Source organism: Herpailurus yagouaroundi, unplaced genomic scaffold (assembly GCF_014898765.1).
Source record: "Herpailurus yagouaroundi ecotype Mexico unplaced genomic scaffold, PumYag 141, whole genome shotgun sequence".
Taxonomy (NCBI): Eukaryota; Metazoa; Chordata; class Mammalia; order Carnivora; family Felidae; genus Herpailurus; species Herpailurus yagouaroundi.
This window is the reverse complement of record NW_024412396.1, coordinates 31,836,178-31,848,390: the sequence shown is the minus strand read 5'-3', so window position 1 is coordinate 31,848,390 and position 12,213 is coordinate 31,836,178. Positions and strand designations below refer to the sequence as shown.

Here is a 12,213-nt window from a genome sequence, read left to right as displayed (position 1 = left end):
CCCACCCCCAGAGTCTCCAAAAAGGATAAAAATAATCCAGTCCCGCACAGGAGGAAACCAGAGGCTAATCCTGTTTGCGTCTTTATGGTCCTTAAAAAATCATTTCTCAGAAAATTAATATCCAACATTTTTAACACCTAAAACAAAAGGGAAGAACCCAACTGTTTCTGGAGTGGGGCCTCCTGGTGCTGTCCTTGAAGACCAAAAGCCCTTTCTTTGAATCCACGTCAGTTTCTTCCCAGCCCCGTGGAGGGGTCTACCCCATTTCCTGTGCATTTGCTTTCATGCCCGCTCGCTACTCCCACCATTCTTCCCAATTTTCTTTTTCTTGATCTGGCCACCATTTGTTGGATGTAAAACTTGGTAGAAGTTGATGGAGTGAAGTAGTTTAAAATCTATTAGCTTAAAAACAGGTGTCAGTAACAAAAAACACCAACCAGGACTAGTCATTGGGCTCTTTCTAGTCTCTCGGCCCATAAAAGCAGGACACAGATGAGGCTTTTCTTTGGTGTCATCCAAGCGGCCCTCTCTGAGCACTTCTTCCCTTGCTCTTGACGGTCTCCACGTTTCTGCAGATCTGACTTGGTTAAGGTATTGGCATTTTTGAAAGAGAACAAAGAAAAACAGAAGGTGGAAAGTTATTTTGGGGAGGCCCTTTCCCATGTTCATTTGCTTTGACACTGGAACCAAGGCTCAAGGGGTACCCGCTCCACTGGCCAGGAAGCCAGGATGTCTGGCTTCCTCCATGTTGCAGTGAACTTTTGTGGTGATCTGCCCTTAACCACTGGCTTGTGTATCTCCCCCCACCTAGAACAGTAACTTTCCTAAGACATAGAACTCTTTGGAAAAAGCTATGTACTCTCTCCAGGAAATAGCACACACACCAGAATTTTGTGCCGTTTTATAGGGGAGTTCATGCCCCTCACCTTACATTCCATTTATTGGTTCACGAGCCACACAAACCTGTTAGAAATCCTCTCCAGTTTTAGTGGCTGATTTCTGTGGGTTTGCTTGCCATTCTCTCTACCTTATTTGTAAAGGGTTCAACATTAGGATATTGATCCTTTATAATAAGAACAAATATTTATTGAGCCAATATTTATTGACACTGGGCCAACTGCCTGACATGCCTTAAATCACAAGTGGGATTATTACTCCTATTTTACAGAGCGGGTGGAAACTGAAGCTTAGCACGGTCAAGTAATTCATGCCCATGGTCACAGAGGCATGAAAGTAGTGGAACCAGGGTCCCAGCACCCATCTGACTCCAGAAAGTAGTAGACACTCCTGCTTTTTAACCAGTATATACCACTTCATCACGTTAACGGATTAAAGAAGAAAAAACATGTGAGGTCAGCTTGATAGATGCCAGAAAAGCAGTGAATAAAATTCAGTTCCTATTAATAGTTAAAACTCCTTGTAAATTAAAAATAAATTATAAACAAATATCTATAGATATCTACCATAAACCTACAGAAAAGGCTATGATGACATTTTACTTATATAGATGTTTGATAAAAGAATTCCTCTCTAGTCGGGAATAAACAAGGATGCCTGTTATCACTGCTATGTTAACGTTGCTCTGGGGGCCTAGGTGAGGCAAAACATTTTTACAGAGAAGTAAGCTATGTTTATATTGTAAAGAAACTAAATTGACATTATTGTAGAGGATATGATTACTGAACTGGACACTTAGGAGAACTAAAACTATTAGAAATGATACTTCAGAATGGTGACCGGATTCAAGGCCACCATACAAAGAGCCGCTGCTTTCTTATACGCCAGCAACTAGTCAGAGGATACAATGAAAAAATGAAAAACAAGATTCCTTTTATTGTAGCAACAAAAACTATGTATAGGAATAACCTTTACAAAATATATGCAAACCTATATGAAGGGAATATGAAACTTAAAATTATGCAACACACATTTCTTGAATGTTTGCCAGGCACTGTATGAGGTGTGGGACTGAATGAAAGAATGCCTGAGGCAGTGAAGACCCTTAGGATTGTCTAGAAATAGGAAGGCTGAGTATTATAAAAATGCTACTTCTCCCCAAAAGGAAACCTGATCAGAATTTCAACAGATGTTTATTGGAACTTTGACAGGCTAATTCTGAAGTTGAATTAGAAGCACAGTCTGCAAGGAAATTGTGAAAAAGAATAGTAAAGGATGAGCTTGGCCCCTTTTAACGCAGCATATAAAGGTAATGAAAACAAGGTGCTGTTAGCATGCAAGTAGGTGGAGCAGTGAGACGAGAATAGAGTCCAGAAGCAAACCCTGTATATGCAGAGAATAGGTGATAGGGGTAGCGTGCTGCGTCAGATAATAATAGCTCAATAATGGTGAGCTTAGTTGGGTATTCATACAGGGAGAAAGTCGAATTCATACCACATTCCACCCAGATGAAACAAAGACCTTATTTTATTTAAAAAAAAAAACCCAAAAACAAAAAACCTAGAAAATAACTAGGAGAAAAGACAGTGTTTTATAATCACAGGGTGGGGAGGGAATTCCCACACAAGCCGCAAAGTCCAAAAACCATGAAGGAAGGAAAAGAGTTACATATTTTACTATGTCAAACCTCTAAATGCCTCTGGTAGAATACCAGATACCATACACAAAGCTAAAAAGACAAGCAACAGATACCCTTTGGAATCTATATAGCAGACAAGGGATTCAAATCTAGACTACTTGAAGAAATCTTTCAAAAAACCCCTTCAAATCTGTAAAAGAAAGGCAAACCTAATAAAAAGTAGACAATGGATTGATATAGGCAGTTCACACACAAAAAATGCAACTGGTCCATATTCAAATGAAAAAAATCTTCAGCCTCAACTGAGAATAAAGTGTAATTCAAAACAGCTTTCCAGTTTTCACCCATCAGTTTGGAAAAATGGAAAGGACTGATGCTACTCAGTATTGGTGGTGGTTCAGAAAAACAGGCACTCTTCTACTGGGGGCAGATTTCTTTGGAGGGTCTGAAGCTATCTGTGGACTCACCCTTGAGTCAGTGCTCCAGTTAGCACCAGGGGGCTCTGTCTGACGGAAGTCTGTGTACACAGCCAGGCTCATGACATTCGAGTCTGTAGTCTTTGAGCCAGGAGGAACTAGAGCTTCAAAAGTCCTCTTTCACACCTGCCTCAGCCACAATCAAGGCTTTGGAGAGATTGTTACTGTAACTTGGGTGGGATTTTCTGTTTCCATTGAGATCAACTGAACTGAGGATCCCATCCAGAATCCAACATAAACTTTTTTTTTTTTTTTGAAATACAAACTTGCAAATATATTCAAAATTGCAAAAAACAATAGTAGTACAAAGACATATACCCTTTACCCAGACTCACCTTTGTTACTGTTCTACCCTGCTTGCTTTATCATTTGTGTGATCTCTCTAAAAATACACACACTTTTTTTTTTTTTTTTCCCTGAACGCTATGAGGATAGGTTATGTATACCTCATGGCTCTTGACTCCTAAATACTTCTTCATATATCTCCTAAAAATAGGGATATTTTCCTGCTTGACCATAGTACAGTTACCAACATTAGCAAATTTCACATTGATAGAATATTTTAATCTACCGCCCACCTGCCCATTTTGTCTATGGACTAGATTAATGTCTTTTATTCTACTGTCCCCTCTAGCACAGGATCCAGTCTAGAGTCTGGTGTTGGACTTAGTTGCTGTGTTTCTTTAACCTTCTTTAAATCTGGAACGTGCTCATAGCCCACTTTGTCTTTTACAACATTAACATTTTTCCCTTTTTTTTAATAGAACTTTGATTCTGAATTTGATGTTTTCCTGTATTGAGACTCTAGGAATTCTGTGCATTCTAGGCTGGAACACTGCCTGGGCAGGAGTGTTTCCTGGACACTCTGGAGGCCACAGTGGCCTCCTGTCCCCTCATTGGTGATGTGAATTTGATCACCCACTCAGGATGCTTTTTACCTTCTCCACTGCAGAATTCCTGTATTTGTCTTTTCTTGCAGCTGAGTAGTCCGTGGAGAGACAGACCATGCAGTTACCCTGCTCATTAGAATTTTCCCCAGGATTTAATATCTGTTGATTTTTCTTATATCATTCAATCTTTATCACGATGGCGCTTACCTTAACACATCATTATCGTCCAAAGTGTACAGAGTTTATTCTTGAAGTTATATATTCTGTCAGGTAATATTTTTGAAATAAGATAGTTTGCAAAAGAGACTTTAAAAAAACCAAAAAGATCATTTTGTTGCCTTAATTGGTAAGAATAATTCCCTCCAGCATCATGAAAAAATTAGTAATCTTTATTCTCCAAAGACATTAAGCATAAGAGACTTAATTCTTCTGCTAATTTTGTGTAACGTGTGTGGCTCAGGGTATGCTGGGCAACAAAAATTGTTCCAACTGGCCGCTTTGGGAATCATTGACTGCTTTTTCAGTTGAAGTACTTAAATGAGCACCCATCCATGCCAAGTAGACTCTGCCCTGTGAGATTCCAAGCAGAGAAGTACCCAAGTGGTTTCCAGGGGAGCTCTGCCTGGAAGAAGTATCACCCTCCCCCCCCCCCCCACACACACCTCCCCTTGTATCACTTCTGCCTGTCCCCTGGGAAAACCCTTTAGGAGGGGGGTCTGGGGACCGTGGCAGTCTCCCACCAGTTGGATAAGGTGGCATCGAAGAGGGACAGAAAGCAGGCTGTGCCTCTGAGCTAGCAGAAAGGAAGGCTTGAAATGGCGCCCGGTGCTGAGGCCCCTGGACAACAGAGCTCAACAGGACAGAATGAGAGAGCTCTGTGTTTAGGAAAGGGGGTAACCCAGCTAAGATACTTAAGTTGTGAACAGTTTTAGTAGGCAGCCGCCACGAGGAGAGAGAGGTGGCTCTCTGGCAAGCTGAGGCCGGTGGGACTGACTGGAGGCAGACGCTGGCGAGGAGGAGGCAGTAGTGAAGTAAGGACCTGAGCTGGAGGGACATGGTAAGGATTGGAAGGGGACTTATTTGGTGATATGAGGGAGGAGGCCCGCCTGGCTTGTTTTGAGACTGGTCAACTGGCTCAGATACCTGAGATGAACCTGGGAGGTTAGCCCTTGGATGGAGAGCTCTAGCAGGCAGTGAGGCTAGGAGGAGAGGTATCAAAAAAAACAAAGAAAACGAAAGGTAAGGAGAATCTTTTAAGGAAACAGGAAAGGGATACTCTGCTAAGGTGCTGGTTTCAGTAGTTGTTGATTTGAGAATCAAGCTGCAGGGGGAGGTAGAAGGGTTGTGAGGAGAGTCTCCCAGTTCCTGCTGCCTTCACCCCTTGCAAAATTACCCTTCTCCTGGTAAACTTGGGAGCCCCTGGTCTGAAGGGCTTTTTGAAATGTAAATTGCTCCCAGGAGACCAAAGGGAAACCCTGTGGTGCATCTTTCAACTTAGTATTTGTATAAAGCCCTAAAAACAGTGCCTGGAACAGAAATGTTAGCTGTTACTCTTGCTGTGTTTCAGCTGGGAAGCAGGGTTGTCTTGGAGGAGCAAAGGCTACCTGACCCTGGAGCAAGTGATTTGGAAGGTGTGGGTGTAGTGAGGTGCGCTGGAGGCCAGCGCTGCACTGTTTCACAAAGGCTGTAAAGAATTTTGGGCCATAGGCCAAAATGGCAGGCCGTACTCTAGGGTATTTCTCATTTCTGTTATTTTTGCTAGCCCCTGTCATTTTCCCCAACGTAAATATCACTGAAACTGGTAAATGAACTGAGGCATGTGTCCTTATCTTGGGGGTGGAGAGAGAGGCCGCTGGAGGGACTTGGCCCCACCCCGTGGATGGCCGCATGGAAGAGAAGTGGGTGGGTGACTGTGCACCCACCCCCCCCCCCCCCCCCCCCCCCCCACCCCCACCTCGCCCAGCCAAAGAAGGAAATGGCTCTCCTGAGGCAGGAGCTGACCGACACTTGAAAGGGGCAGGGGAAGGAGGCAGCAGCAGAGCTGGGTGGGGTTTGCTGACACAGTTCCACCGTGGTGCTGAGGAGCTGTCAGAGGGCGAGGCCTGAGAAATGTTATTAGATTTGGAGATGACGTCATTAGGGACCTCTGGGGAATAGTTTTCTCCCAAAATATAGTGCAGAAGTAGGCACTATTCCAGATGAATACAATCTAAATAGTTATATCTCATTCTGTTATAAATGTGTCCCTTGAAAATTATGGGATATCTTAAAATGTGTGCAGGAGCCTGCTGATGACACCCATCCAAGGGAGCATTGCTAACATGCATACAGCCGTACCATTTAGTTCTTTTGAGTCATAGGAATACAGTAATTGGAGGCTTCCATAAGGCAGAGAACATCTGTACGGTTTTTTCCTTTACGTTTATTTCTTGTTCCACCAACTAATATACCAGAGTATATATCAAGTGACTGTTTTTGTCAGAATTGTCTCATTAAAATGCATAGATGATACAGTAGTATAAAACAGGGAATTGTACTTTGGACCAGCATGGTTAGTCTCAGTGGTTGGGTTTTTCCCATCCAGGATCTTCACAAATCAAGTAGGTAGAGTTGAGGAAAAGTGTGGTATTGTGGTTTTGTTCATTACTTGGATGGCAGTTATTTAGGTAAAGAAAAACTAATTATAGACCAACAGCGAGCACAGTGCTGACTTGGGAAACAGGTGGAGTGGTGGTTCCGGACCTCCTATCCTGTCAGGCCTTATGTCATGTGTTGTCACAATGCTGGTTGTCTTTTTTTTTTTTTTTTTGACGTTTAGTTTTGAGACAGAGCGCCAGTGGGAGAGGGGCAGAGAGGGAGAGAATCCCAAGCAGGCTCCATGGTCCATGCAGAGCCCGACAGTTTGGGGCTTGATCCCACAAACTGTGAGATCATGACCCGAGCCGAAATCCAGAGTTTGGACACTTACCGGCCAAGCCACCCAGGCACCCCAACAATGCTGGTTGTCTTAAAGACTCCTTCACTGTGTGTGCACAGGTCGGGACCCTTTGAAGTGCGAGCGGACCTCGAGGAGTCCATGGAGTTTGTGGACCCCGGCGTTGCCGGGGAGTCAGATGAGAGTGGCGACGAGCGCGTCAGTGATGAGGAAACCGACCTGGGCACAGACTGGGAGAACTTGCCGAGTCCCAGGTTTTGCGATATCCCTTCCCAGCCTGTGGAAGGCTCCCAGAGCCAGAGCAGCCAGGTATCCCCGCCCATCGCGAGCAGCAGTGCCGGTGGAATGATCTCCTCTGCCGCAGCCTCGGTGACCTCCTGGTTTAAGGCTTACACTGGACACCGCTAACGCACCCGGACCAAAACATGCCAGGTTTGCATCAAGATAGTTGTTCTTCCACTATGTTCTAGTAAAGTTTATGTATTCAGTTAAAATAGTGCCTGGAACAGAAAGAGGTTAAACCATTGTGTTTTTGGTAAAGCAGGGAGACAAGCATTTCTGTTTATCAGATGGCCGATGGGAGTGACCCACATGCTTATAGTAGAACAGCAGGGTCAGAGGTCCTTCTGCCCAGACCAGTGTTGGTGGAAGAAAGACCAGTGTGTGTGTTCTGTTGAAGCAGAAAATTCACTTGGGCTCCCTTCAGTCACAGGCCACAGGACCCATGGATGCAGGTTGACACATTGGTCCTTGTGATGTGGAGACTGTTCCTGAACACTTCACATTTTAGAGGCAGAATCACAAGGAAGTGATTCTTGATGATCAGGACTTGCAAGATACAAACTGTTTCATATGCGTTTGTTCTTATGCCATCATTTTTTTGTACAGAGAACCAGCAGGCAATTTGAAATACTTGATTTCTTTAGGATTTGGTCATGTTTGGTTTTTAGGTCAAGGATTTTGGTTTGTTTGGAAGGAGGGGGGGTGTTTTGGGGGAGGGGAGGGGTAGTTTGAAAATTATCTCATTCATGCTGCTGCTGTCGTAGCTTGTCAGACATTCCTGGTTTTCTTTATCCCCACACACCAAAGAAATGAAGGTCTTTTTTATTTTTGGACCTACATCCATGAACAGAAGAATTCCCAGCTGCAGTGATGGCCTGGAGATTTAAAAACTATTTTCTTAGATTCTGAAGGGAATTAAGTTCATTCTCAGATTATTGAATTCCTACCATCTACACTATGTGCATTTTGAAGCTGAACTTTTCTTCTGAGTGAAAAATAAGTTATTAAGGTTGTTCCCTTATGTAAGTGAAATGCCTGCCTGGGCACAGGTTAAAAGCCACTTAATTAAATGGCCTCTGGTCATTCTTCTGGTGTCCCAATTTCTTTCTAAGGGATTCAGTAGGTGGCAGGTTTTCCAAGAGAAAACCATCCTGCTTGTTTTCTTAGAGGTCTTTGTTGCTCTAGGGACACTGTCTTCACTCAGAAATGCAGAGCAAATCGTTATAGCTGATACTATTCTCTATCGTGGGGAAGGCTCTGACAGAATTTTTCCTCACCAGGAGATCATTTTCAGCTAATGTGTCTGTCTTGTCATTCTCTTAGTGACAATCTTATAAGAAAACTGTAGAGGCATTATGTACAAATATGTAAGTAGTTTTTTATTTTTAATAATTGCAAAAAAAATCCTATGTAACAACTACAAAAAGAAATCCTATGAAAAATTCCTAACAGGCATTATTACCATATCTTGTTAGTGTGATTAGCATGACAGTACCTCAGATAAATCATTCAGAGATTTGCCCTAGCTTCTTTTCTTCTTGTAATTATCATAGTTGATACTTTGCCTCCAAATCCGAGGTGCTATATAGCTTTTGCTGTTGGTATATTTAGTGTTTGGTAGAGTTGCAGAAGAAGGGTTTATTTCTATCCAGGAGTCACAGGTTCCCAGACTCTCTGGATTTTCCACTTAGGGAGGAAACGTGTTGGTTCTCAATAGCAGGTGTCTGTTTTAAGTGCTCAGCTTCATGACTGCTGAGCTGGCATTGTACCACGCAGGTCTGAAATTCAGAGAACGGGTACGGCAGACTTGAACAAATACCAAATGAACTTAAAATCCCATGAAATGAGGGTTGTCTAGGCATTTCAGACCCTCAAAAAGAAGAGCTTAGTCTCCAGTTTTGGAAGACGCATTTGGGGCTTGGGGATAGAGACGGGACTGCAGCTAAAAGATGCACAGTCATGGTTTTGCTCAAGCCTCTTACGAAACTATGAATGGGAGATTGAGCTAAAGAATAGAATCCAGAGGTCAGAACTCATATCTAGAGTAATTCAACAGAACTTACAAGAATATGGGAAATTAGGGATTGGTAGGGTATATTTTGTTGTTTATATCAACTAGAGGCACTTTATTTAGGGTTAAATGATCAAACCCTTTAGTGGTTTCAAACACCAACATACTGGCTTACACTGCTGAGATATTTTGGTTTTCATTATTTTGCACTGGATCCACCCTGTAAATATTCTTAAATATACATTTCAACCACTGTTTTTTCCTACTCTCTTTGCTGCTCATTAAAATCTTTCATGTAGGTGCCAGAACCATATGTAAACAGCTTTTTAAAAATTGAAGCTGGTATTTTTTTTTTTTTTAAACAAAAGCCATAGAACTTGGTCATGTTTTCCATATAAAATGATTTGTCAAAACAAGGTAATACTAATAAAAACCTACAGGCACCAAATAGGCTGCTTCAAATGGTCTGTTACTTTTTTTTTTGTAATGGAATATAACTAAGAAGTTTTGCACATCTTTAAGTTAAGGGGAAAAACAGTATGTCAACATTGGGTGTTGTTGGACAGGATTCATTTAAGGATTCGTGTTTCGATAATTCGGTAAAGAGCATTCAGGAGCATGCTGTTTTTAAAAGAACTACAGTGACTTAGAATCTCCTTGTGGTGTCATGTTGCAGGAATTTCCCATTACTCTGTGACTTCCAAACCAGTTTGAGTCATAACAAATGTTTTCTAAACTTTTATTGTATTATTGCAATAAATCTTTTAACAGTACTTTGCTAATATGTATGTCTTTTTCAAGCTCTGATTGCTCGTTTCTATTGATACATCAAGGGTAGCAAGAATGAAATTTGACTGAAATACTTCATACAAATTATAGGGTAATCTTTTTAGAATTTTTTGCTAGGTAATGAAAAAGGCCTGGTAATCTTAAAAATTAGAGCTTATGGTGGTATTAACAGTAACCGTCTATCTTTAGTAAGCTGGGAAAAACTAGTTGCTTACCAGTTACATACTTTCTGGAAAGATGCATCTATGATGCACATGCCCTGCGGTGACTTGGTGTATGTAGCACAGCAGCAGCTCTGTGGGAAGGAATGCACGGGGGCCTACAGGGTGCCCATATGGAACCTGCCCAGACTTTCTTCAGGACAGGAGAGAAAGAGAAATGTCAGAGGTTGGAGGCGATCTGTTGAGTTGAGAGAAAATGCAGATAGTTTTGAAGAATCACTCTTCCCCTTTTCCCCCACCCCCTTTCAGGTTAGATCCTGGAGAAGAGTGATTACTGGGGAACTGCTGCGTGGTTCGCCCTATTGTTTCACCTGCAGAAAGCTACCAGGTAGCAGGAGGAAAATGGGCAAGGAGACAGAAGGGTCCCAAACAGGGCACGCGCTTCAGTGCCAGTGCCCTTCCTCCTCCTAGTAACCCTTCCAAACACGCTCCTCTTATCTAGTGTATACTGCTCGGAGGTGCCCAGCCCCAGAGCTCCATCATGACTGATGTGGGAATCAGGGCAAAGCAGATAGGAAGCACTAAGGATAACTTTATCCTTAGTAGTTGGGTGGTCATTAAAAGTTACATCAACAAGATGTACCAGGAATTTGAAACTGGGCTTTGGGCAGGTCACCTGAACTTCAGCTATGAGATGCTCAATGAGAGAAAGCCACCACCAGCATCCCATTCCAAGGATCTGGTGAGAAAATGCCCTGAAAAAAAGAAATACAACACATAATCCTAAAATTTGTATGGAACCACAAAAGACCTTGAGTAGCGAAAGCAGTCTTGAGAAAGAACAAAGCTGGAGGTATCACAAACCCAGGTTTCAAGATACACTACGATGCTGTAGTAGTCACACTATGGAACTGGCACAAAAACAGACACATAGATCCATGAAACCAGAGAGCCCAGAAATAGACCCATATTTATATGGTTAAGCTACATACTATAACGGAGGCAAAAATACACGATGAAGAAAAGACAGTCTCTTAAATGGTGGTGGGAAAACTGGAACACTTTCTTATACCATATACCAAAAAAACTAAGAATGGATTAAAGACCTACATGTAAGACTTGAAAGCATAAAACTCCTAAAAGAAAACATGCTGTAATCTCTTGGACTTCAGCTTTAGCAACATATTTATGGATATGTGTCCTCAGCCAAATATGAACTCTTGGAACTACCACAAAATAAAGCTCTTGCACGGCAAAGGAAACCATTAACAAACATACAGGCAAGCTACTGAATTCGAGAGGATATTTGGAAATGAAGTATCCAGTAAGGGTTACTATCCAAAATATATAAACTTTATGCAGTTCACACCAAAAAAACCCCAATCCACGTCCTGACCTGAACAGACATTTTTCTGAAGAACACAGAGAGAGGGCCAACAGACACATGAAAAGGAGCTCAACGTCACTAATCATCAGGGAAATGCTAATCAAAACCACAATGAGATACCACCTCACACCAAAATGGTTAATATCAGACAAGTAAATACTGGTGAGGATGTGAAGAAAAGGGAACCCTGGAGCACTGTTGGTAGGAATGTAAATTGGTATAACCACTCGAAAACAGTGGAGAGTTTCCTCAAAAAATAAGTACCACATAATACAGTATTTCCACTACTGGCTATTTACCCAAAGAAACAAAAAACACTAATTCAAAAAGATATGCACCCCTGTTTATGGCAGCATTATTTGTAATAGCCAAGATATGGAAGCACTCTAAGTGTCCATGGATAGAAGAATGGATAAAGATGTGTATACATGCACAATGGAATATTAACCACAAAAAAAGATCTTGTGTGACAACATAGACGTAGAGAGTATTATGTTACATGGAATAATTCAGAGAAAGACAAATACCATGATTTCACTTCTATGTGGAATCTAAAAAAAGTGAACAGACTCATAAGTACAGAAAGCTGGTAATTGACAGAGGGGAAGAGGATGGGGGGATGGGTGAGACAGGTGAAGGTGGATTAAGAGGTACAAACTTTCAGTTATAAGTCACGGGGCATGCCTGGCTGGCTCAGTAGAGCATGCAACTCTTGACCTTGGGGGTCATGAGTTCAAGCCCTACAT

General features: G+C 42.2%; 1 protein-coding gene across 1 annotated transcript in view; it reads left to right on the top strand.

The window, feature by feature from the left end:
• ATG14 (autophagy related 14) overlaps nucleotides 1-9,912 on the top strand; it is a 39,406-nt gene extending 29,494 nt beyond the window's left edge. Inside the window, exon 10 of the mRNA XM_040477221.1 lies at nucleotides 6,939-9,912. Within this exon, the coding sequence (XP_040333155.1) occupies nucleotides 6,939-7,245 (307 nt within the window). The 3' untranslated portion in view covers nucleotides 7,246-9,912. The remainder of the gene's footprint in view (nucleotides 1-6,938) is intronic.
• The last annotated feature ends 2,301 nt before the right edge of the window (nucleotides 9,913-12,213 follow it).